The sequence below is a fragment of the Astatotilapia calliptera genome, chromosome 4 (assembly GCF_964374335.1).
Source record: "Astatotilapia calliptera chromosome 4, fAstCal68.1, whole genome shotgun sequence".
Taxonomy (NCBI): domain Eukaryota; kingdom Metazoa; phylum Chordata; class Actinopteri; order Cichliformes; family Cichlidae; genus Astatotilapia; species Astatotilapia calliptera.
In genome coordinates, this window is record NC_137425.1 from 35,257,889 (window position 1) to 35,285,370 (window position 27,482).

The 27,482-nt window shown below is 42.6% G+C and overlaps 1 protein-coding gene and 1 long non-coding RNA gene across 3 annotated transcripts in view; both read left to right on the top strand.

Moving 5' to 3' along the window:
- Nucleotides 1-6,971: 6,971 nt before the first annotated feature.
- On the top strand, nt 6,972-7,875 carry LOC145428423 (uncharacterized). The gene is made up of 2 exons (XR_013908715.1): nt 6,972-7,142; nt 7,253-7,875. It is a non-coding gene; the product is annotated as an uncharacterized LOC145428423 (long non-coding RNA).
- A 4,619-nt stretch (nt 7,876-12,494) lies between these two features.
- The window catches only part of LOC145428408 (protein NLRC3-like), a 23,217-nt gene continuing 8,229 nt past the window's right edge, over nt 12,495-27,482 (top strand). The window contains exons 1-9 of one of the 2 annotated variants that reach the window (XM_080300555.1): nt 12,495-12,870; nt 14,531-14,660; nt 14,916-15,017; nt 16,010-16,088; nt 16,250-16,436; nt 16,566-18,360; nt 19,274-19,447; nt 19,721-19,888; nt 22,356-27,091. In XM_080300555.1, coding sequence (XP_080156681.1) covers nt 14,542-14,660; nt 14,916-15,017; nt 16,010-16,088; nt 16,250-16,436; nt 16,566-18,360; nt 19,274-19,447; nt 19,721-19,888; nt 22,356-22,461 — 2,730 coding nt within the window. In that variant the 5' untranslated portion in view covers nt 12,495-12,870; nt 14,531-14,541 and the 3' untranslated portion in view covers nt 22,462-27,091. Of the gene's footprint in view, nt 12,871-14,530; nt 14,661-14,915; nt 15,018-16,009; nt 16,089-16,249; nt 16,437-16,565; nt 18,361-19,273; nt 19,448-19,720; nt 19,889-22,355; nt 27,092-27,482 lie in introns of those variants that run through there. The other variant, XM_080300554.1, reaches the window with a different exon arrangement.

Below are 27,482 nucleotides of genomic sequence, written 5' to 3' on the forward strand. Positions count from 1 at the left end.
AGCAACATACACATTACAGTAACAAAATGTTGAACGCTGCTGAAGAAGCCGACGACTCAGAGCAACAAGGAGTAAGATCCAGCAATCGTGAAAGGCATTTAACTGAAAAGGGTAAAGAAATGCAGGAATATGAGGCAAAGAAAAATGAGAAGGCATTTAACAAAGCTTATGACACTTGGAAGAAGGCAGCTAAAGAAATCAGAACAAAGCTGAAAACTTTCTGCTCACCTGAAGAGCTAAACAATGCCAGTCATGACATAAGAGACAAGCACGCTGTAGTACAACAGCATTATGAACCCATTCGCCGCAGCCAATCCATGACGCCCGACATTGTTAAGCGAATGGATGCTTGTGCAGTGCTTACAACTGACATTTGTGAAGTTGTTGCTAAACGACAGGAAAATATCGATCAGCTCTTTAACGATCGCCTTGAAAAGGAAAGAGTACGAGTGATGTTAAACAAAAGGGACTATGGTTCTGTGTTTGGTGATACAAAAACTGAAACGTCGTTCCCAGAGGGTTCAGTTGCACGCTCAAAGGCAGATTCTACTGGCAGTCGTGAGGTGGAAGCAGAAGCTGAACTTGCAGCCAAAGTGGAACAAGCAAAGGCCACACAAGAAATATTGGCACAGGAAACCAAGATCAGCCAAATGGAAAATGAGTGGAAAATAAAGGAAGTGGAAACAAAGGCAAAGTTGGAGGAGGAAAAGACTAAACTTCAACAGTTAAAGGCAGACAGTGAAGTGAAAGTAGCAGCTGCACGAGTAAGAGCCCTTAGCGCTCAAAATGACATTGAAAGTCATGATCAAGTGTCCTGCTACAACTTAGAAAATTCCGCAAATCTCCCCAACATCGCACCACGGCTCTCTTTAAATCCACAAGCACTAACATTTAGACCTCACAATACTACTCCAGAACGTGAAGAACTTAGCTTAGTTCAAGCCCTCGCCAACTCTCTTACCCTAAACAGGCTTCCTGTACCTGAGCCCACCATCTTTAGTGGCGACCCCCTAAAGTTTATGGATTGGAAGGTATCCTTTATGGCACTAATTGGTGACAAACCTTTAACTGTGTGTGAGAAAATGTTGTATCTAAAGAGCTATCTTGCAGGTGAAGCACGAAAGGCAGTAGAGGGATATTTCTTCCGCAACAGTGAGCAGGCATACGCAGGCATTTGGAGCGTTTTAGAGGAAAGGTATGGCAGCCCATTTGTTATCCAAAGAGCCTTTAGGGCTAAACTCACAAAATGGCCTAAAATAGCTGCCAATGATTCTAAAGCACTGAGGGAGTTTGCAGATTTTCTCCAAAGCTGTGCAGAGGCTATCCCTCAAGTCAAAGGCCTAGAGATCCTTAATGATTGTGAGGAAAATCACAAGCTTCTAAGAAAACTGCCTGAGTGGATAGTGCAGAGATGGAGCCGCATTGTGGTGGAGGAGCTAGACAAAAGCCAAGACTACCCCAACTTCGCTCGCTTTACAAAGTTCATACAAAATGAAGCTAAAGTAGTTTGCAATCCTGTTGCCTCACCATTCCTAATAAACGAAAGGGCATCAGAAGAGCGGCACGTTAAAAGAGCGAAGGCACTCAGTACTACCATCCAACCAAAGTCTCCACCAATCCCAGTATCTACTTCTAGACCTAAACCCCCATGTTTGTTTTGCAAAGAAGAATCGCACGGCATAGCTAAGTGTCCTGCTTTTGCAGCGAAAACTAGTGATGACAAGAAAGTTTTCATTCAAGAAAATCGTCTCTGCTTCGGGTGTTTGAGAAGGGGTCATGTAACCAAAGAATGCAGAGGACGTCACTCCTGTAGTAAGTGTGGTCGGCGTCACCCCACCTGTCTACACACAGAAAGAGTGAATGAACCTAAAGAAAGGAAAACTGAGGATTCTAAATCCCCAGATGAAGGTGCAAACAAGGAAGTGCATAATGTTATGACTCATGTACTAACAAGGAAACCATCTTCCACATCCAGCATAGTACCAGTATTTGTGTCAGTTGCATCTGAGCCTGAGAAAGAAATACTTACATATGCCCTGCTTGACACCCAGAGTGACTCATCCTTTATTTTAGAGGATTTGGCCTCAGAACTAAATGTAGACGCCCAACCAGTGCAGTTAAAGCTTAGCACCATGACTTCTGTCGACACAGTCGTTGCAGGTAAACTTGCCAACAACTTACAGGTGCGTGGGTTTGATTCTGAGACTCGTGTCCGAATAGAACAAGTCTACTCTCGTGACTTTATCCCAGTTGACAAGTCTCATATCCCTACCAAGGAAACTGCACTTCAGTGGCCACACCTTGAAGGCTTAGCTAACAAGTTACAGCCATTACAGAACTGTGAAGTAGGTCTATTGATTGGTTATGACTGCCCATCAGCCCTAGCCCCCCTAGAGATCGTCACAGGCAAAATAAACGAACCTTTCGCACAAAGAACCCTACTAGGATGGAGTATTATTGGTTCTGGTAATCCTCACCTAGACAGAGAAGGTAACCAGAGTTATGTGCACAGGATCACAGTCAAAGAAATGCCCATACCATCAGCCACAGATGTACTCAAAGTCCTAGAGACTGACTTTAATGAGAGAAACTATGAGGATAAGTATGTATCACAGGATGATGTTCGCTTCATACAAATCCTCAGTGATACAATAAAACAAAGACCAGATGGGCACTATGAGATGCCGCTCCCCTTCAAGGGCAATGATCCACCAGCGCTTCCCAACAATAAGAAGTTAGCCACAGTCCGACTGCAACACCTGAAGAAAAGGCTAAAGGCTGATAAACAGTATCATGAACATTACTGTTCCTTTATGAGAGACATTATCAGCAGTGGTGATGCAGAATTAGCACCTCCTTTGTCTGAAGGCAAGACTGCATGGTACATCCCACACCATGGGGTATATCACCCGAAAAAACCAGCCAAGCTAAGAGTCGTCTTTGACTGTTCAGCAAAATTTCTCGGTGTCTCATTAAACGACACTCTTCTCACAGGTCCAGATATGATCAACTCATTGGTGGGGGTACTCTGTCGTTTCAGAAAGGAAAATGTAGCCATAATCTGTGATATCGAGAGAATGTTCCACCAGTTCTCTGTTTGTCCAGACATGCGCAACTATCTGAGATTTCTGTGGTGGCAGGATGGACAATTAGACAAAGAACCCAGAGAGTACAGAATGGCTGTACATCTATTCGGTGCCAGTTCATCCCCTGGATGTGCTAATTTCGGCCTGAAATATTTGGCACAACAGTACAGAGCAGACTATCCTAAGGCCTCAGAGTTTGTTGAACAGAACTTTTATGTAGACGATGGTCTAACTAGTGTCCCATCAGTTAAAGAGGCACAAGAACTCATCACCGAAACACAAGCACTTTGTAGACTTGGCGGTCTACATTTGCACAAGTTCAACTCAAACCAAAGTGATGCGCTTTCCCAGCTGGAACCCTCAGACAGAGCAGACACCACAGAACCGCTCGATCTCAGTGGTCAATCAAAAATGACACTTTCAGTTTCAAAATAAACACTAAGGACCAACCTCCTACTCGCCGGAGCATACTGTCAGTGATCTCATCCCTGTACGACCCACTAGGGTTCGTAGCTCCCTTCACCTTAAGAGGCAAAGATATCCTACAGGAACTGTGTCGCAGAGGCATTGAATGGGATGACCCCCTTCCTGACAACTTACGTTCACGGTGGGAGGACTGGAAAGATGGGTTGGAAAGACTAAAATCGGTTGCAGTGCCTAGATGTTACCACCCACCAGAACTAACAGACATTGTAAAGGTGGAACTGCACCACTTTTGTGATGCTAGTGATTTAGGATATGGTGCATGCTCCTATATTAGGTACCTCAGCAACGAGAAGGTCCACTGTAGTCTTGTTATGGCTAAGGCAAGAGTCGCACCTACCAAGGTGACAAGTATCCCACGATTAGAACTCTCAGCCGCAGTCACATCAGCCAGAATGAGCAGCATGCTAAAAGCAGAGCTTCAGATGTGCATTAATGAAGAGTTCTTTTGGACTGACTCCCAAGTAGTCTTAGCCTATATTAACAATGAGGCACGACGGTTCCACGTCTTCGTTGCCAACCGTGTTCAGTTAATTAGGCAAACTACAGATCCCAGACAGTGGCACTACATTGACACAGCTCAGAATCCTGCAGATTACGCCTCTAGAGGGCTCAGTGCATCAGAAATCATGTCAACATGTTGGTTGTCTGGTCCAAAGTTTCTGTGGGAACATGACATTTCATATGCACCCAGCCCCTCAGCTGTGTTGTTAGTAGGGGATCCAGAAGTCAAAGCAGTCAAAGCTCTCACAACTCAAACAAATGAACAAGACAATATCCTCAGCCGTTTGTCAAGGTTTTCAAGCTGGTCAATGCTCCTTAAAGTGGTTGCAAGGATAAAAAGATTGAGATCCAGCAAAGCCCAGTATGGAAACTTTGTAACAGTAGATGAACGGAAAACAGCTGCTGACACAATAATAAAGCTCCTTCAGCAGCAGGCCTTTTCTCAAGAGATGGAAGTGTTGAAGGTGGGAGATAACCTTCCGAGTTCAAGTCCCCTCTTTAGAGTAGATCCAGTGCTAGATCAAGGACTTCTCCGTGTTGGAGGAAGACTGAAGAAGTCAACACTCTGTCAGGGACTTAAGCACCCCATCATCCTCCCGAAAGACCATCACATTACAAAGTTGATCATTGCTCATTTTCATGCACAGATTTGTCATCAAGGTAGAAGCCAAACTCTCATGGAAATCAGATCGAACGGATTTTGGGTGATTGGTGGGAGCAAGGAAGTTGCAAAACTAATAAGCAAATGTGTTCAATGTCGAAAACTAAGACGTTCACCAGAAGAACAACGCATGTCTGAACTTCCAAAGGAACGAGTTGAAATATCAGATCCTTTCATGTATTGTGGAATGGACTGTTTCGGACCATTTGTCACAAAACAAGGTCGCAAAGAGCATAAAAGATACGGACTCCTCTTTACATGTCTTTCCTCACGTGCAGTCCACATTGAGATGCTTGAGGATCTTTCTACTGACTCTTTCATCAACGCTCTGAGATGTTTCATCAGCTTAAGAGGAGCTGTTTGTAAGTTGTACAGTGACCAGGGTACAAACTTTATTGGAGCCAAAAATGAGCTAAGAGAGTCTCTTAAACAATGTGACATGGATGCCTTAGAAGCATTCCTTGCCAATAAACAGTGTGAGTTCGTCTTCAATGCCCCATCTGCTAGCCATGCCGGAGGTGTGTGGGAACGACAGATTCGAACCATCCGCAATGTTCTCAATGCCACCATTGCTCAATGCCAAGGCAGGCTGGATGACAGCTCTCTAAGAACTCTATTCTATGAGGCGATGTTTATAGTTAATGGTCGACCACTGAGCGTCGATGGAATCAATGATCCTAAATCTCCTGAACCTCTAACTCCAAATCACCTCATATTGATGAAATCAAAGGTTGCACTGCCTCCACCAGGAAAGTTTGTGAAAGAGGACTTATATGCAAGGAAACGTTGGCGCAGAGTCCAGTATCTCACTGAGCAGTTTTGGAGTAGATGGAAAAGAGAGTACCTTCTGAACATATCTATGAGACAGAAATGGCACCTACCACGTCGAAATCTTAGAGTCAATGACATAGTCATTATCAAAGAAGACATGCTTCCCAGAAATCAGTGGCAACTGGCTCGAGTGGTTGAAGCTCCAGAAGAAGATGACGGTTTGGTCCGCAGAGTCAAGCTTCAAGTTGGCGATCGAGGCTTAATAAAGAAGCAGGGAACAGCACACAAACCTCACGTAGTTGAGCGACCTGTTCAAAAGCTTGTAGTTCTATTAGAAAATAACTAATTGATGTTTCAATCAATACTGTCACATCAGGCGTATTTGCGAAAGTTTATTGATGATGTATTTGAAATTGTGTTCGTTCTTGTAGTAATGTCCATATGTTACAGCTGGAAATCATGTAAAGAATGTTGTTTGTTATACATGATTTGGTGGGAGTGTAAAGGTCCAGTTTTGTTTATTGATCTAAGCCTGAACAGCTACGCGTAGTGTCCAGTAGAGGGCTCTGTTGTTTAGTTAGCGGCAAGCTGCACTTCCAGCTCAGACCGGTTTTGTGGCGCACATGTCCCAGTAGGCAGCTCTCAATGAAGTGTGAAGCAGCGTGATACTGGACTCTAGCGAAATTAACAATTTGCAGCCCTTGGAATGCGGAGCGAGGTACATGTTTTAAGTTGTATTTGTTTGCTTAACTGATATTTTGTTGTATTTTCTGCATTATTTGAGTTCATATTTGTAATAAGCGTCTAAGAAAATGTATTTTGTGTTTCTGTTTAGTTTTCACGGTGCATTGGTGCACCTCAGCACTGTTAGATTCTGAATGAATCTCAAAGTAAAAATTACTGCACCCGTCGAGGCTCTCTCTCTTTCTTCCTTGGTCCGAGGGACTGCTACAGCCCCCCCAGACAGTTTAGCAGTCTATACAGGAGGCTGACCTTTGCAACATGTACTTCTATAATGACTTCACCATTTAGGTTATTTGGTTATGTTTCACCCTGGATTTTGTGTGATAATATTTATTTTGTCCACTGATTTAAAAACAACAAACTATATGAATATAAAACAGTGTGAACAACAAAACATCAGCTTTGGAAACTTTGATGTAAAATTCTGCAATTGTTTTCTCAGATATAGCATAAATCAAACTAACATACATCAGTGTGTTATTAATGTGCACACACACACACACACACACACACACACACACACACACACACACACACACACACACGTGTTACAATAAACAGCTCTTATGCTTCTGTATGATTCTCAGTGCTTTCCATTTGCGTGTCCACAGGTTGCTGTAAGTGGTGCTTGACTGCAGTTTGCTCTCATTTCAAGTGGTTTGCTGTCACAAAGCCAACAGGAAGTCCGGCCATGGTTGAGCCAACTGAAGATGGGATGAAGGTGGCGTCCTCGTTTCCTCTGTGAGTGCGAGAGGACAGACAAAGCAAACACCGTTTGGACAGCATTAAAATATTTACACTGATGATTAATGTTGTGTCTTTGCACCTGTAGCGATACATGTTGGAAAATGGAGACTTTAGCCACCAAGACTGACGTGCCTGGAAACTTCCCTGTGAGTACGCCCACAAAGACAGGAAACAGTTTAGCCACCGCGGTTAATCCTCCATCATCATCATCCAGTATTTTTCACATCTTTTCTTCTGCTGTTTCCCTTGTTGTCAGTCACGGGGTTTGTGACTGAAATGCGTGTGGTCGACGGGAAGCCTGACGAGTACGGCCTGAATCATTCCATCAACACCGGACGGAGTGAAACCTTTGTTGAAAACAGATTATATGGTAACGTTGCATTTAGCTTCAGTAAACTGTGAAGTTACAGCAGCAGATTTACATCACGTGGCTTCACAGGAAGTAGTCTGGACCTCAGCGCTGAGGTTCAAGCAGCTCTGCTTGCAGACGGCATCCTTCCTGAAAATGTTCTTCATCTTCCTCAAACCAGAACTTTTACATTGGTGCTGAAGTTCTATATAAAAACAGCCTGAAATACAAAGTGATGTTGTGCACTGATTACCTCACACTTTCCATGTTTCCTTCTACAGAGGAGTGTCCGCCTGAGTGTTTTGTCTGATCTGTTGTTGATCGTCTCATTGACACTGCATGCAGATCTGACACCAGGGCTGGACTGGGACAAAAAATGGTCCCGGGCATTTTGACTGGAGACCGGCCCCCCAGGTATTAAAGGAAAAACCATGAAGCCTTTGAATGAAAACAAACGCTGTTGTCACAGTGATGGACGCTGTCTTGTTGGTATACATGCATCAGTCTAATAAACTTAAACCTGCACCATCCTCCCTGTCCTGGTATTCTAAACAGGAAGTAGACTGTTGGTCGAGTTAACCTCCTGAACATCTACAACACACGGTGGAAACCTGACATTAAGACAGAGACTAGAGGTGAGACATGATCATTGCTGATTACTGATGACAGATTTAGATATGTTTTCATAAACCTTTCATTTGCCACATCAATAAACAGCACGGCAGGGCAAAATATGTTTTCTAACATGGCAACCTTTAAAAAGTGAAAGGAGACAGAAAGACAGCTGAGAAAGAATCAAACGGACTTTTTGATGCATTTTACACACAGTACTGGTGCAGAATCTAGAAAATGTGGGAAACACTGGCATCATATGCAGTACTTACTTCTGAAGAAATTATGATGGGACCCTAAAAAATGACTATGTACAATAATGGATTTCTATACATTTTACATCAGATGAAAACGTTTGTTGTAAGATTCAGATAATTATTTATTAAAAGCTCGACATTTTAAATGAGAATAAGAAAGAAAAGTATTTCTTTGTGCCCCCCTCTCCCTGTTAATGCCCTACCTGCCCCCTGGCAACACTTTGCTAGACCCGCCCCTGCACAGTTACCAGCTGTCAGCTACACAAAAAGGATCCTGGTGTTATTTGTCTCTCAGAAACAGTTCATAACTTCAACTCATTTTGGTTTTGTCATGTTTTGTTCTTTACATTGTCTTTCTTCTATATAATTGTTAAACATTTAATAAATATGTCTACAAAAAGATTTTAAAAATCAGACATTTCACACAGACACCCAAATGATTTCTGACTGATGAAGGGGGCTGAAGGTGCCCTGCTCTTGCCCAGCTTCTGCTGCTCTCTCCCTGCTCACTGTCAGCAGCTGGCAGCCTCGGTCCTGCCTGAGACTCTTCATCTATCAGTGCCAAAGAATATGGGAAATAGCAACGCACAACATGCACATTACAAAACAAGCACATGAATCAGCATTACATTCATTAGTGAAGTGCTGACGTTCGTTCCTAAACTTTGGGCCTTAATTAACATCACTGTGAACTAATGTTTGCTTTGCTTCTTAACCAGTGAAGCAGCGAGGGGCTTTCTGAGGTTCCTGCTCGTAAATGCCCAAAATGAGTCGAGTATTTCTCTGCAACTACAAACTCTGTTTTCATCAGAGGTGTAAATATTACAGCACTGTGTCAGAGTCACTGAGGCTGGAACACAGAAAAAGGAAGTAGATGTATTTATTTTTAGGCTTTATTGCCTGGAACCACTTTAAAAATACGCTTTGGGTCACAATTAACTGCAGAAAACCAGGAATCCACATATGAACATTATCTGTGCAGAGATTTATGCTTCTGAAGGTAAACAGTGAAAACTTGCAGCACTAAATGCACAGATAGCCAGGCGTTTCACATTTTGGGACCATCTGCCAGTTTTCATTTCTTAGGTATTGAAGAGCAGAAATGATTGAATTTTATTTACATGCTTAAAAATGTTTGCTTTTGAATATTATTTGAAGAATTACCCACACACTCAGGCACTGTGGGCCTGTTTCCCTTTGCACAACCGAGTGTTGGAAACGGGCCTTTTCTCTTTAAACTCTGAGGGGCTGTAACTTTGGCTTCTATTGGCAGATTTGCATGATTGACCCTCTTTTTAAAATAGTTTTAGCCAAGAGAATCAAGCTAACATCACTGTTTTTACGTCAGCTCACGTCACACGAGCTGTTTCAAGAAAAGTCCTCCTGTCACACAGCAATGCCTACATCAATCACACCACTCTGCTTAAATAATAATAATAATGTTTAGTGAAGCAGGTGAAGCAAAGGGCTGCTTTTAATAGGCTGGGAGACCCAGGTGTGCTGCTTTAGCTGCTGAGCCTCTCATGCTAGCCTCCATCTATAAGCTGGGATCACAGGAGCACTGCAGTCCTGACTAGATCAAGGATTGTTATTCATGCAGGTGACAAAAGTTTACATTCACAGAGTCATAGGATTGAGCCTGGTTTGAAAAGCAGCTGTTTAATGCAGCTGCTTAGAGTTCACACACAGTAGAAGAATCAGACTTGAGTCACATTTCAAACACTGGAAAAATACTCAGCAAGTAACAATGAAAACAGCACAGACTCAGTATATCCTGTTCAGTCCTGTGTTTGATATGAATGTGCTGTTCAGAGAGGATCTCATGTCCTCTTTTACAAAGCCTTTGTTTCATGATGTTTGTGTATAAATGAATGTAGGTGTGTTTCTAAGTGTGAAGGAGCCCTGGGAGAAAAGACTGAAGCTTGTGCCAAAGAACAAACAGGAAAGAAAGATCAGCATTAATGAAGACGAGCACAGAAGGAGCCCAAGCACGTGTTGCTTTTTCAGATTTCTCTAAAAGTGTGTGTTCATTTGTTCCATCCTTCACAACAAACAACAGCTGACAGACACACATGCACTCTGTGTCACTTCACAGGGGCTGATGAAAGTGGACACAGTAAAGGGAGAGCTGGACCTGCTCTACACATCCTGCACTCTGTTAACAGACTTTATTCTGCAGCATCAACAGATAAAAATATATGAAGATATAGAAACGTTTAACATTGTGACTGTTCACATTAGTGAAGCTGTTACTTTGCTGCCAGGTGGGAAAAGAAGCCTAAAGCTGAGTCTGATTAAACATCTGCTGCACCAGAGAGTTTCATGGCCCTGCTTTATCCTGTGCTTGCTGACCACCTCGTCCTGAAACCTCTTCATCATCCTCACAGTTGTGTGAAGAAAGAGGGAAGCAGGTGGAAACCATCTGTGCTGCTGTGTTCACTTGTGTGTGTGCGTCTATGGTCATATCTAATGTGTACCTACAGACAAACACAAACACCTGGCATTGCACAAGAGTCTCTATGGAGCAACCTGCAGATGTCAGAGATGTGATTAGAGGGTAAAGTGGACTAGTGAGAGCATCTATGTTGTTGTTGTCTGCTGGGGGACAGCATCAGCTCCAGAGATGCATCAGGATCAGCAAACTAATCTGCAAGGCTGCAAGTGTCACTGAAGGAGTTTGAGTCAGTGAGGGACTCAAACTCACACAGCTGGTCAAGAAGGCTCAGCAGCTGCTGTATTTCCTGAGGAGGCTGAGGAAATTTGGTATGTTGGCCAAGATCCTCAGCAGGTTCTACAGCTGCACTGTGGAGAGCAGCCTGACAGCTGCATCACTGCATGGTACGGCAGCACTACTGCAAACCGCAAACGCCTGCAGAGAGTGATAACAACTGTGGAGAAGATCATCAGGACCCCGCTGCCCTCTCTGCAGAGCAGCTACCATCACAGAGTCCAGAGGAGAGACACACCTCTGCCCTCGAGACGAAGGTTCAGAAGTGTGAAATGTAGAACATCCAGACTCAACAACTCCATCTTCCCCACTGCTATCAGACTCCTGAACAGCTGACCGACCTCAAACTGCAGTTTGCACATCAGGTCACTTTGCACACTAAGTTCATTTTGCACATTAAACTCCATGTACATCCATGTACATCGACATCTGCAGACCACACGTGTCTTCAGTTACTTATTTGTACTTATTTGCAGTTATTTATCTTTTTATTTTATTTTTTTAAGTTATTTCTTATCCTTATTTTATCTTTTTATTTATTCTTATCTTGTTCTTTTAACCATTATCTAACTTGGCATTGTGCACGGTGTGTTTAGATTCAGTTTAAATTCAGGGACACGGAGCCCCTGTTGATCCTCTACCTAATCACACGAGCCACGGTGTGAAAACGGGTGTGGGTCTCAATCAGCCAAGGTTTTGGGTGAACCCATTGTGAGATCTAGCCCCACCCCATCATGTGATTTCCTGTGATCAAATGTCCCAGGATGTAAGTGGGCGTTAAGACGTCCATGTCCCTCTTCAAGCAACTTAAAGAAGTCCAGACGCTTTTCTTTCCAAGCTCCTTCAACAACATCATTCATAGAACAACTTCCAGCTTCTTTTGCTCGGCTACAGTTTGGATGGATTTGCATTTAAAGATGCAACAAGACTAAAATGGTTAGGGTCAGGAGGTCAAAGGTCAGAGCTCCTGTGGGTCTGAGGGCGGCCTCACGCTGGAGAAGGATGAAGGAGTCTGACCTGAGCCAGTGTTTGACATGAACACATCAGCACTGCTGTCAGTGAGCCTAACGACAGCCGTTAGCATCATTTCAGTGTTTCAGTCATAAAAACACTTCCTGTCACTGTGGTGGTTACAGTGACATCATGCAGTTTGTGCTTTGACCTCCAGAGGGCGACAAATCAGCACAGACAGAGAGCTCCATTCAAACTTTGCTGCCATCAGGAATAATTCTTCAAATATAATCATCAGTGTTTGAGCAGTTATGATATCAGGGACAATCTAGACATGTGTGACAATACTGAACATGTCACATGACACACCTCAAACATCATGTGATCCACTCTCAGTCTGCACTTTCATTCATGACTTCAACAGGTTGAAATGAGCTTTGAAGAAACATCAGTGAAATAAATCTTTCATGGATTCATGTGAGCAGCAGATGAACTTTGTACCAACAACATCTTCAATAACAGAGTCTGAATGAAGCTCAGGTGTTGATGCTGCTCACTGATTGGACGCTTGCTTTCAGCTCTGCTCTCAGTCTTTACTGCACAGGTGAAGGTAGAAAGTGTGACTGGATCTATAGACTGGAAACAGAGAAACATGCTGAACATTTGAAGCTTTGCAGCAGAAATGTTCATGTTACAAATACAGCAGAGCTGATCTGGGATCAGTGTGTTCACACCTGCAGCTACAACAAGGTTTCATGTCTCCACACGTCAGCATGTGAACTTTACTCTGACTCAGTCTGAGCAGTCAGACGGCATATTTTTAAAGTTAACACATCAGCACACACAGAGCTGAGCCCCTCCCACCTGTGCTGAGTTTCAGGTGGAGCCCCGCCTCCTTCCAGGAAGCAGCTCACCTGTGTGTCCGTGTTTAGTGTCCAGGTGTGGAGTGGAGCTTGTTGTTGGTGTGTGAAGAAACTGTAAGTTTGCTTTGTTTCCTCCTTTAACAGTTTGTCTTTAGGAACTTTACTGTTTGTTCAGCTCGTGTTTGATTTCTTCACACAACAAACTGTGTGTGTTTGTATTTCCGGTCTCTCCATTAAAGTCAGTGTGTAATGTTTCCTGGCTAACATCAGCTGTGTGCAGCTTAGTTCAGCACAAATCTGCCGCTCCATAGTTCACGGTAACGGACTCACAGCTGGACCAACGAGGCCGAGTGTGTCCGCCACTCTGAGCTACGTTCGTGTTTGTGTACTTGTAGTTTGTACTTTGAGTTCACTCAGAGCCCACAGAGGACGCAGCGTACGTGATGACGTCACAGCCCTTTACCTCCACTGTGATTAATATTTACACACGAGACACCTGCAGAGCTCTGACGCTAACCTAGCACACAGCATGCTAACGCTAAGCTAAAGCTAAGCTAGCCAAGAACCCAGAGTGACGTAAAGCTGAGTAAACACTGACCCCAGACCAGCACCGTGATAAAGTGAGCTGCTGCTGCTGAACTTGAACAGGTAACAAAGTGATGAGCAGTCAGGCTGCAGGTTTCTACCTGTTCATGTTTCTACAGTAGAATCACTTTGAAGTGTCTTTGTGCTGTTTCATCTTTGATTTGTGTTCATAAACACTCAGAGAAACATCACGTGACCTCATCAGGATCTGTGTTGGTGTGTGGGGCTGTACCTCAGCTTTATGTTGTTACATGCTCATTTGTTCATTTTAACATCAAAGTAATGTTATGAGGAGTAATGAAGTAACGTACTCCATTACTTTTAATCAAAGTGTTCTGTGTAATATGTGTAATAATGACTGTTTTGAGTAATGACCAACACTGATCACAACAAAGAGGAAATGCCTCCAACATGCACAAACATTTGAGCCACAACATGCAGTTAATGTGCACAAATGTCTTTGATATGCTGCTCAGTGATGGTGGTGACTGTCAGAGCAGAGCTACTGAGAATCAATAAGTAATATCAATGATGGGATCAGAATCACTAAATTCTTCTCATCCCTGTCAGTATCATACATGTGCTGTATAATGTGATAAATGTAGAGGTGCTGGCTGTTCTCTCACTCTGCTGTTTAGCTGTAAAGGACGCCTCCCTGCCTTTGTCTCATTCATGACCTTTAATAGTCTCTTCTAACATGCAGAGATCTGTATGATCTGTTTCATAGAGTCTAACCAGCCTGTACAGGTAACAACAACAGTCACTGCATCACTGACACACAAACGTCATCTCTGTCAATAACAACATTCATACATGGAATAAAAACACATCAGTGGATCATTGCTGGAGCTGATGTTTGTGCTCCTGGTGCAAAGGCTCTCAGTTTCCTCCTTGAAATAACATCAGTGGTGGGTCAGCGACATGCTTTCTTTCCCTCTCAGGTTTAAATATCTGGGACTCTCCACCGTTTGGTTTTACAGCTGAAGAAGCTTCTCAGATGAAACGTCTTCCAGAAACTTAAAGACGTCTCTTTTCTCTCCAAGCTCCTTAGATCACATGACCTGGATGACTGAACCTACAGACATATTGACCTGGTTTCATGGTCACATGACAGGTCAGAGGTCAGCGACTGTAACTCAGTTCCTCCTGTTAATGTGAACTCACTGAGTGTTTGTGGTTTACCTCTCAGACTGACTGAAGATGATGATGGAGGAAGAGGAGGACAGAGCAGAGTCTGCAGGGTCCAGCTGTCCGTCTGTGAGGAGTGACCGGTCCAAAGGTCATAATCCAGACTTCAGTGGTGAACCTGGAGCAACGAGGTCAGAGAGCTGAACTCACTGAGTAACAGAAATAATTCTGCACTGACATTATAATCAGTGTTGACTCTGGTTGATTGTCTGACTGTGTTTGTGAGCTGAGAGGAAATGAAAATGAGTTTGTAACAAAAATCAGTTTTGTCCAGTTTTCCTGTAAAAAGCTGAACTCTAATCTAAGAGGATGTTACTGACAGGAAACAGCTGCATTATCTGCAGTCTGTGTGATCACAGCTGCTTCAATCATGTTTGTGTCTGCAGAGGTCAGAGGTCACAGTCTGCAGGGTCCAGCTGTCCGTCTGTGAGGAGTGACCGGTCCAAACGTCGAAATCCACACTTCAGTGGTGAACCTGGAGCAACGAGGTCAGAGAGCTGTGATGACTCCTTTACATGTTTGTGTTTCCTGGATAAATATGACCTGAAACATCCTCAGATTGTTACAAAGATTCATTAAAAAGAAAACAATGAAAGAGAAAAGATCCAAATGTTCGACTTGGTCATTTGCTGTTTGAGGACAGTGATGCTCATATCTGTGGGGAAAGTGTGACCTGAGTGGGTTCATGTTTGTCTTTAAAGAACAGAGCTGCTCTGATGCTCTTTGTGTCTGATCTGTTAAACAGTCTGAGAGGTCACACAGAGACCCAGCAGCTAAAGCCTGGATCATACTGGCTGCTGTTACTCCATCAGGACAACACTGAACCACAGTGGTGTGGATGTAGTGGATAAATCCCACCATACTGATGCTCAGAGTTAACCACAGGGAACAAAACCAGATGTTACCTTCAGATTGTGACCTTTGGAGTGGACGATGCAGATTTCAATAGAGAATAAATGTTGTTGTTTTTCAGCTGTGAAGAAAGAATCTAATTTTCTGAACTTAAGAATTTATGATGCTGGAAACAACATGGAGACTATAACACAACATTTCCACTGTGTTCATAGAATGAATGTAAAACTGTCAGACATTCATTAAATATGCAAAATGTCTACAGAAGCATCAGAGGGTCAGACGTGAAGCACTCAGTGATTTTGATCAAATGACTCATCAGTTATTGATCTGTACTACACTGATCTACCACGTTAGTAAAGCTGGTGTTCTGGTGGTGGAGGGAGACTCGGATCATGTTCTGGTTTTGGAGCAGTGATCTGCTGATGGTTCAGTTTGATGAGCTTCTTCAAAATCATCCCTGACATCACCACTGAAAGGACGTCCATGAAAACAGACTGAAAATTACTGATATGTTCACAATCTGAGAGTTTAAAACTTGACAGACTTGATTCAGATGAAGTTATTTGAGCAGAAACTCCTGGATCTTTATCCTGTGTGGATCTAATCCTTCATGGTTCCTCCACAGAGTGGACCAGCAGAGCTCAGAGGTTCCCAGTGGTCAGTCTGCCCAGCAGCATCAAACACAGCTGGACTCCATATTTATGGTCTGTACATGTACAACAACTACTGTTACATCTGTTCTGTTCACAGTCATCTCCATGCTGCTCTTTGTAGACCAGTGGATCGTCAGTGTGTCCAACATGGATCTGATGTTTGGCTCCATGATTTCAGTCTGATTGGCTCATTCATAAATATTCTGTTCCAGCTGCTGGAGGACAACATCATCACTTTTGTGAAGAACGAGCTGAAGAAGATCCAGAAGGTTCTGAGTCCAGATTACCCAGAATGCTTAGAGAGTCAGAGGAGCAGCAGCAGAGAGGCGTTTGTGAAGATCACAGTGGACTTCCTGAGGAGAATGAAGCAGGAGGAGCTGGCTGACCGTCTGCAGAGCAGTAAGAGGATTTATCTAAAGATTTAAGCTGCTGGATAAATGAGACATTTTCCAGAGATGGAAGATGGAGCAACATGTTTTAAAGATTAGTTCTTTTTGGAATTGAGTGTTTATTTTTCTTCTCATTCAGAACTTCAAGCTGCAGTTTGTCATCGTAACCTTAAATCCACCCTGAAGAAGAAGTTCCAGTGTGTGTTTGAGGGCATCGCTAAAGCAGGAAACCCAACCCTCCTGAATCAGATCTACACAGAGCTCTACATCACAGAGGGAGGGACTGCAGAGGTCAATGATGAACATGAGGTCAGACAGATTGAAACAGCATCCAGGAAACCAGACAGACCAGAAACAACCATCAGACAAGAAGACATCTTTAAAGCCTCACCTGGAAGAGATGAACCAATCAGAACAGTGCTGACAAAGGGAGTGGCTGGCATTGGGAAAACAGTCTTAACACAGAAATACAGCCTGGACTGGGCTGAAGACAAAGCCAACCAGGACATCCAGTTCATATTTCCATTCACTTTCAGAGAGCTGAATGTGCTGAAAGAGGAAAAGTTCAGCTTGGTGGGACTTGTTCATCACTTCTTTACTGAAACCAAAGAAGCAGGAATCTGCAGCTTTGAAGACTTCCAGGTTGTGTTCATCTTTGATGGTCTGGATGAGTGTCGACTTCCTCTGGACTTCCACAAAACTACAATCCTAACTGACCCTAGAAAGTCCACCTCAGTGGATGTGCTGCTGATAAACCTCATCAGGGGGAAACTGCTTCCCTCTGCTCGCCTCTGGATAACCACACGACCTGCAGCAGCCAATCAGATCCCTCCTGATTGTGTTGACATGGTGACAGAGGTCAGAGGGTTCACTGACCCACAGAAGAAGAAGTACTTCAGGAAGAGATTCAGAGATAGGAAGCAGGCCAGCAGGATCATCTCCCACATCAAGAAAGCTCGAAGCCTCCACATCATGTGTCACATCCCAGTCTTCTGCTGGATCACTGCTACAGTTCTGGAGGATGTGCTGGAAACCAGAGAGGGAGGACAGCTGCCCAAGACCCTGACTGAGATGTACATCCACTTCCTGGTGGTTCAGGCCAAAGTGAAGAAGGTCAAGTATGATGGAGGAGCTGAGACAGATCCACACTGGAGTCCAGAGAGCAGGAAGATGATGGAGTCTCTGGGAAAACTGGCTTTTGATCAGCTGCAGAAAGGAAACCTGATCTTCTATGAACCAGACCTGACAGAGTGTGGCATCGATATCAGAGCAGCCTCAGTGTACTCAGGAGTGTTCACACAGATCTTTAAAGAGGAGAGAGGACTGTACCAGAACAAGGTGTTCTGCTTCATCCATCTGAGTGTTCAGGAGTTTCTGGCTGCTCTTCATGTCCATCTGACCTTCAGCAACTCTGGAAAAAATCTTCTTGAACAGAAACAAATAACCTCCAAGAGTTTTAGCTTTTTAAACCAAAAAGAATCTCTTCACCAGAGTGCTGTGAACAAGGCCTTACAGAGTCCAAATGGACACCTGGACTTGTTCCTCCGCTTCCTCCTGGGTCTTTCACTGCAGACCAATCAGACTCTCCTACGAGGTCTGCTGACACAGACAGGAAGTAGCTCACAGACCAATCAGGAAACAGTCCAGTACATCAAGAAGAAGCTCAGTGAGAATCTGTCTGCAGAGAAAAGCATCAATCTGATCCACTGTCTGAATGAACTGAATGATCGTTCTCTAGTGGAGGAGATCCAACAGTCCCTGAGATCAGGAAGTCTCTCCACAGGTAAACTGTCTCCTGCTCAGTGGTCAGCTCTGGTCTTCATCTTACTGTCATCAGAAGAAGATCTGGATGTGTTTGACCTGAAGAAATACTCTGCTTCAGAGGAGGCTCTTCTGAGGCTGCTGCCAGTGGTCAAAGCCTCCAACAAGGCTCTGTGAGTAAATCTGTGATCATGTTTATTTTTAAAATGTTGATTAAAAGTGGTCATAGATTTCTTCCATGACAGATCCATGTCCTAAAACCATGAGACAGCGTAGTTGTATAGTATAAAAGAAAAAAGGAGAACTTTTGACTACAATATTGTAACTTGAATGAACTTTTGATACAGCCTTTAAACATAAAATTTATGAACAGAATCGGTGACAAAGGGCAGCCCTGGTGGAGCCCATCACCCACCGGACTTATTACTATCCAACGTATTGCCGGCTATGCCAACCAAGCTCTTGCAATGGTTGTAAAAGGATCGAATGGCCATAAAATGTTTCTCAGTTTTATTATTTTCAGTCACATCTGTTTTTGATTATTAACTGAATATTTTAAAATTCAGGCTTTTTATGTTATACAAAACATCATATTTTCTTATGATGTCTTGTATTGATTCTGAAGGAATAGTTTTCATCAGTATCGCAGATACCAGCCTGAATTTTACTTTGTATTGGATCAGAAAGGAAATCAGTGGCATCACACATCACTTACAGCAACTTCAGTACCACTCCATTTTAATAAACTGAGGGGAGGTGCACCAAGATTCAGTATGAGATAAAGAATTATTTTTAACTGTAAGGTTGGAGAAATCTGTTGTTGGAAATTGGAAGAACAGGTCATCTTAAAAATCACTGCATTGTAGTTTTATTCAGGCCCCTTCAATCTGTGATCGCTGTTGCTTTGCATTGTAAATGCTACTATTACAAAAGTCACAAATATTAGTGTATGTGTGTGTTGTTGGGTAATAAACCAAAAGAACAGAATCTACCAGCACCTCACTGATTTCTGCTTAAAAACAATAAAAAAGCAATAAAGCTCTGATTTGTTTGGTTGATCTTGTCTCCCTTCCACCTTGATTTCAGACTGAGTGGCTGTAACCTGTCAGACAGAAGCTGTGAAGCTCTGTCCTCAGTCCTGAGCTCCCAGTCCTCCCATCTGACAGAGCTGGACCTGGGTAACAACAACCTGCAGGATTCAGGAGTGAAGCTTCTGTCTGCTGGGATGAAGAGTCAATACTGCAAACTGGAAACGCTGAGGTCAGATCAAGCAATATCGATTTTTTTTTCATCAATTAACATCATTTAATCAATTTCATTTGGAAAAAATTAACAGTGTTTATGTTTTGTTTTTTTAATGAATCCATCCAAATCACACTAAACTGCCACATTTGTCTTTTGTAACATGAGGCAATAAGGATTCCAGCATGTCCTGAAACAGTGTTGAAATATTGTAAATGTAGTAGCTCCTCATGGCACCATGAATATACTTTAACACAAGTGTTTCATGTCTTCTTGTCATCCTTTCTTCAGACTGAGTGGCTGTAACCTGTCAGACAGAAGCTGTGAAGCTCTGTCCTCAGTCCTGAGCTCCCAGTCCTCCCGTCTGACAGAGCTGGATCTGGGTAACAACAACCTGCAGGATTCAGGACTGAAGCTTCTATTTTCTGCAGTGGAGAGTCCAAAGTGTACAATTCTCAGGTCAGGATTCAGTCTTTTCTGATGATGATTTAAAACCTGAGTCAGGTCGATAAATGGCTTACTCATTTACAACAGACATGATTTGTCAAATCACCTTATATCTAACCCAAAGGTCCTGTGTTTTACTACTTTGATTTTTTAGTAAAACACAGGACCTCTTAATATTTATCTAAGAGACCATATATAATTTTTTTCCCTGGATCATGTGTGTACCCTCCTGGTTGGAGCTCCAGCAGCCTGTATCAGTGAATGGGACTTTAAATGAAATTGCTGCCCCTGTCAGGAAGAGGTCTGAGTGACACACAAAACAGAAAATATGAGCACTGCATGTGTCTGAGGCTACTCAGATACAGACCTGAATGAGACACTAACTTTGTCTCTGAGAGATAACTTTTATTATTAAATACACTTCATTTCTCATCTGTGTAGAGAATGTAGAGTTTGACATGCTAATATTACAAAATGAAAAATCACACTGAGTCACAAAGAAATTGTTTTGGAGTATTTATGGTTCAGCTGATGAAATTGTTCAAACAAACCAGTAATTTACACCGAAACAGCACAAGTGAAACTTTTTCGAGGGACTTACACTAAGCTTGTCCTGGTACACCTGTAGAGCCCAGCTTCTATGGACCATGAGCTTAAGTTCTGTGCTGCTCTGATTTATTGCCTGTGCTGTCTTTCAGTTCAGCTTTGTCGAGTCTCTGGTAGGATTTCTTTTACATGACCTGTGTAAAAACAAAACAGGAAACACATTAAGCTGAAGTAAGATGCACAATTTGAAAAATGGGGCACAAAAAATGTTGCTGCTTTCTGGAAAGTGCGTCTAAGAAGACCCAATGGAGAAAGTGAAGAGAAAAATCAAAGATTAAGAAGAAGAAAATGGCAGAGGCAGTTTCTCTTGGACTGCCTGCAGATGGGGTGAGACTCTAGAAACAGGGATGATTGGAGAAAATGCAAAGAGGCCATAGGATAAACCAGGAGATGAATACTCTGGTGTTCTGGGGATAGTGGGAGTGAGAGGGAGAGATGCCAGTAAATGATTTCAAGGATAAATTTGAGAGAATCAGAGCTAAGAAACCAAAGCAAGTGGGGAACTACAAACATATGGACAGACTCATAATTAGGCCAAAGACACATTAAAGCAATTATTACAGGTTTAGAAACAGGGATGGATATGAAGGAGCTTAGCATGAATTTGCATTGAGGAAAGAATAGCAACGAGCATCAGAGGAAACAGTTAGGAAAACTAAAAGGATGTACTGGCAGGAATACTGCAGTACTTTAGGAAGAACTACCGTATTTCCCAGACTACAGAGCGCACCTGAATATTAGCCGCACAAGCTAAAATCAGGGGAAAATCCTGTTTTGTACATACATTAGCCGCACCTGACTAAAAGCCGCAGGTGTTTCAATGTTGACTTATCATATGTAAGAGAATATGCACAAAGCGAATTGTCAGGAAAGAGATGGCTGTTTGGAGACACACCCCTTTTATTAATATTTTGAAAAACAAGTTATGGGTACATATTTGCATAACTTTTTAGGTATATGTACAAGTAGCGGTAATTACAAGTACAAAACATGTACTGTGCTTCATAAATGAGTAACAAATGTAGTACATAACAGTAACCTACAGCACACCAGAACAATTGATTCGGACTACCTTTTAGGCTCAGGTGCAGTGACACGGCTTTAACAAGAAGAAAAGTCAGTCATTCACCATCTTCCTGCGCACTAAAACCACCAAAGTCCTCTCCTCCAGTGTCGGAAACAAACAGGCTCAGGGTGGCTTCGTCATCCACTCTCAGCTTCTTTCTTTCGTTGTCACTTTCAAAACCAAAGAAATCCTCGTTGTCAGTGTCAGAGTCGAACACCCTCAGAAGGGCCGTGGCGGTGTCCTCCTCTCCATCATGCAGCATTCAGCCCTTCGAAATCTGTTGGTGATCGTGGATGTTTTCACACTTTTCCACGCTGTCAGAATCCAATGGTGGAGTTGGGCATAACTTGCTTTTTGCAAGTTTATCGCCGCTCATCATCCACGACTCCAGCTGAACGGGTAGCGCTACTTTGAAGTTTGTTTTTCGCGCTACCTCGTACTGCACTACGTTGCCTGACGGATGGACATGTGACCAACATACCACTCTTGAACCCCGATCCTTCCGCCAGGCAACGTAGTGCCGTACAACAGCGGAACAAACAAAACAAATCCGCTCATGGACAATCCATAGAAAAGCCGCACCTGACTAAAAGCCGCAGGGCTCAAAGCTTGTGCAAAAAGTAGCGGCTTATAGCCCGACAATTACGGTACACCAGTTCAGAATGTGTGGAGTACAGTTAAGAACATGAATGCAGACAGGAAACAACAGCAGCTGTTGTAAAGTAAATTCAAACTCCTTCATTAAATGCAGCTGGTTGAGTTGAAAACAATGGAGAATGATTGTGTTACGTTGTTTATTCTCTATAGAAATGGAGCAGGAGTGCATGCAGAGCTGGACGTGGGCTGTATATACATGCGTGTATCTGTTTTGTCTGTGAGCAGAGAAAACAAAGCGCTGGAAATGTCATATTGAAATGTTAAATCAGGAAAATCCTGGAGAAGAGGATAGTTCTAATGTTCAGTTTGTAATGTTGAATTCAACACAGCTCTTAAATGCATAAAAATGACTTCACCTGACGTCAGACTGAACAATCGGATTAGCTACTGATATTGATTTAACCCGTTTAGACCTACCATAGAACCAAGTCCGCCAGAGCTTATATTATATTTTTACATGCTGTAGAGCCATTTTTGGGAGCATTTCAAGTTGCTATACATCAATACAACCATTACAGCCTAAATTTTAATAATATGTATGTATTAAGTGCATAGTAATTACATAAATTGCAAAAAAGTGCAATAAACTACAAAAAAATTGAAAATCGTTTTTGTTTTTTTTAACATATATTTCTAGTTAGAGAAATTTAAGAGGCTTATCCCTCAAAACTGTAAATACAAAAAAGTTGCACAAAATAGTTTCCCACCTCAGGAAATTTATTTTGAGTGCCTTCATAGTTTTATTTTTGAAATACACCAATTTTTATATACTGCAGGAAAAACGAAAATAAATATTATACTGCAAATTTGCAAAATAACAGCATATGCATCAAAATAAACTATTTCCAGCAGAGCAATATGAGTCCTAAGCATATGTGGAAGGAAACTGTAACCTAGGACAAGCTGATGGCATAAGATGTAAATACAACTCCTCAGGTTTCATATGCAAAAAAAATTATTGCGCTAGCTCACGTGATTACAGTGCTACCGGGATTTTAAAATAGTTGCGCAAAACGGAGTGTGCCCACTCTGACCAGTTTTAAAGGGTTAAAGCAAGAAAATATGGTATTAGCATTAGATGCCAATTCCTATTAACCTTAAATTAGCATTACCTGCTAATGGCAGTCTACTTAGCATTAACTCCTCACTAATGTAATGCTAATCCACATCAAATTATCTTTAGCTTTAGCATTAGCTGCTAGCTTCAGCCTACCTAGCACTAGCTGCTCACATTGTTAAAAGGGAAGAGAAAATGATATTAGCATTAGCTTGTAATAATTATTCACCCCTAATTAGAATTAGCCACTAATGGCAGCATACTTAGCATTAACTCCTCACATCGTTATAATGCAAATGATGCTAACTTGCATTAAATTAGACTGCTGTTATTAGCTAATGCTATTTAGCAGTAGCTGCTCACATTGCTATAAAGCAAAGGAAAACGATATGAGCATTAGGTTCTAATGCGTATTTGCCTTAAATTAGACGTAGGTGGGCAGCACGGTGGCACGATGGTTAGCACTGTTGCCGCACAGCAAGAAGGTCCTGAGTTCAATTCCACCATCAGGCCGGGGTCTTTCTGTGTGGAGTTTGCATGTTCTCCCCGTGTTTGCGTGGGTTCCCTCCGGGTACTCCGGCTTCCTCCCACCGTCCAAAGACATGCAGCTTGTGGGGATAGGTTAATTGGATAATCCAAATTGCCACTAGGTGTGAATGTGCGAGTGAATGTGAGTGTGAATGGTTGTCTGTCCCTGTGTGTTAGCCCTGCAACAGACTGGCGACCTGTCCAGGGTGTACCCCGCCTTTCGCCCTATGACAGCTGGGATAGGCTCCAGCGCCCCCCGCGACCCTGAAAAGGATAAGCGGAAGCGAATGGATGGATGGATGGATAGACGTAGGTGCTAATGGCGGCCTACTTAGCATTAGCAGCTCAGATGTTGTAATGCTAGGGAAAAGAGTGTTAGCATTAGCCGTTCACAATGTTATAAAGTTAAGGGAAATAGTGTTAGCATTAGCTACTCACATTGTTAAAAAGTGTTAGCATTAGTGCATAATGCTAATTCACATCAAATTAGCATTAGTTAATAACGGCAGCCTATTTAGCATTAGCAGATAATGTTGACCTTGGCCCACTGGAAAAGTTCAGAACTAAAGATTTAGGAGTGTTTCTCGATAGCTCTTTCTCGTTTGAGAAACAAATGAATTCTGTTATTAAAACCAGCTGTAAGGTTTATATTGTTGATTGTCATTTATGCTTAGAAATATTTACTCATATATGCTTAGAGTTGTATAATCGATTGCATAATGATAGAGGTTTGATCCTTAGTAGTCTGTAAAGACTCTGTGTGCCTTCCAGAGTGCTCTGGCATGCACACACCACTTGGGGCCATGAGAGAGGTCGTACCCTCTCTTACTGATTTATGGTGTAGGACAGGGGTCTCAAACTCAATTTAGCTGGGGGCCGCTGCAGGCAGAGTCTGGGTGAGGCTGGGCCGCATTAGGTTTTCCACAGGAAAGGCATGGTTAAAAAATTCCAATCTTCTCAAATCTCTTTTTTTATTTTTTAACACAAAATATTAAAAATAAATAAACAAATTAAGAATTAATAAGAAAATCAATCAATCTGTAATACATAAATAAAACAATAATAAGATATTTTTAGTCAGTGAACTTGTGTGTTTTTTTCAGTCTTCTATATCTGCTGTATTTAGATTGAAATGTCTGTATTAACAGTTCTATAACCTTCTTCTGAACATGAATGGAACACTGTAGAAAATGAACTGTTCTTCTGAACATGGCTTCTCTTGCCTACTCCTTGCTGCTAGAGACCTGGCAGCGTTTCCTCTCGCATAGCCGAGCCAGATTTGGCCTGAGGGAGGAAGCAGTTGCGGCCCTCAGTATGTCTTGAAGATGATCATCCGTAAGTCTGGACCTGTACTTGGACTTATTGAAGTTCAAAGTGGAGAAGAGCTTTTGGCACAAGTATGTGCTACCAAAAAGGCACATGGTCCGCTTGAACATTCGGGAAAGCCGAGGGAAACTAGGGCTCAATTCTCTCAAAAATTGTCCAAGCTTGTCTGCTTTTCCACTCACCTCCCTGAACTTTGCTTTGAGTTCAGAGTTGCACTGCAGCTCAATGAGCTCCATTTGAAGCACAGAAGGGGCATCTTGCACATCAAAGGAGAAGGGGTCCGCAAAAATGTGAAAGGTGGCTCTGTGTGTCTTGAAGTCAGCAAATCTGTGATCAAATTCCTCCTGTAGCCTCAAAATGACATCAACATACTCGTCAGCACTGAATGGTGTGCCTGCATCCACGAGTGCCTTGCATGCTGGGAAATGGCAAAGGTTTGTCTGAGAGAGCTGAGCTTTCCAGAGCGCCAGTTTTGTGGAGAATGCTCTCACGTTGTCATAGGCAGCACTGACAAGTTGCCCCTGGCCTTGTAACGTCTTGTTCAGTACATTAAGCTCATGTGTCATATCAACAAGAAAAGCTGAGTCCATGAGCCATTTTGGGATCAGTTAGCACAGGAACACTAACTCCATCCTTCTCCATGAAGGCTTCACTTCTGCTCTCAACTCAAAAAGTCTCTTTAATACATTTCCCCTGCTGAGCCAACGTACCTCAGTGAAGTCGAGCACATCCCCATATTCTGACTCCATTTCCTCTAGAAAAGCACAGAACCTTCGGTGCTTTAAGCCCCTGGATCTGATTTGGTTGATGCATTTCACAACAATAGACATCACATTGTCAAACTTCAGGCATTTGCTGCAAAGGACCTGCTGATGGATGATGCAGTGCAGAGCAATGGCCTCCTCCACGCCTTCCTCTTCCAGTTTGTTTTGTGCCACCAGTCCATGTTTCCTCCCTGTCATTGATGGCGCTCCATCTGTTGTTATTCCAACAAACCTCTTCCATGGCAAACCAACATTCTCAATGGCATCACACAGCTTGTAAATATCTGCTGAGCGGTGGTCTGGCCATTGTGGGGATAAACAAAAAGTATTTTACCAGCATAATATAATCTGCAGTATGATCATTGCTTTAACAATGTAACAGATAGCTTTAAGATGGCCTTAAGATGTTTATGATGATGTTAACTTTGTATTTCAGGTGCAGTTATAACTATTTTATACATATTGCATATCTGTGCTTATTTGAGTTGATGTTCAGGTTCTTTAAAGGTCGTAAGCCTCACTGACGTGACTGTTCAGGTGATACATGCTGAGGGAAAACTAGAACATAGAAGGAATTGCAATACATGCTTACAAAACACTTATATCAGTTTATTTTATTATCTTTTATATGTTCATATTCTTATATTAAGGTTTTAGTAGAGGTTCTTGGTTAAAACATTTATTTAGTAGAAGACATACACATAGTCTCAGTGAGCTTCTGGTCTGGTAAAAGGTCAGAAGTGCAACAGGTGAATTGAGAAAGAGCATTTGAGGACGAGACACAGACAGTAGGTGAAGAGGTGACACAAAGAGCATGTGAGGTCAACACACACACACACACACACACACACAGACACACTTTAAGTTAGATTTATTTAGAGGAGAGGTTAGTTATGTTTGGCTGTAACTGCAAAATTGTCTTGGTAAAAGAGGAACCGTTTCTTGGTGTCTCGGCAAGAAAGAGGAACAAGACAAGAACTGAAAGGTAGACAGGAAGGGCTAGCCATGAAAATAGAAGATGATTTTCTAGGTGAAAAGTCATGATGATGTTGATCTGATCTATGTATAAAATGTATCTGTGACGCATGAAGGGGCGTCAGTAAACAAACCCTGATGTTATAAAATAATTGTTTGTGCTTTAGTAAGTCGAAGATCAATTGCTGTGTTCAGTGATCTTCCCACATGTGAATTAAAATCTTCGTTTGACTTCACCCGGCCGGACCAGTGTGGTTATTTTTCGATCACCTCTGGTACCCTTTCTCAATTCTTGAATCTTAACACCATGCATTGGAATTACTGTGAGCAGCTCCTCCATCACTTCAAAACTGTCATCAACACCACGGACATACATTGGGAGCTGGGCAGTGTCGGTGATGTCTGTGGTCTCATCAAGAGCGACTGAGTATACACTGAAACATTTGGCTTTCTCACACAGTTGGTCATAAATGTCACTTGACAGGTCAGAAATGCGATCTGCTGCGGTGTTGGCAGAAAGGCTGATGTTGCTAAACTGACCTTTCTTTCCCGGACAGACTATATTTGCAGCCTGCAATATGCACTTTTAGACAAATGCACCTTCTGTGAATGGCTTCCCTGCTTTAG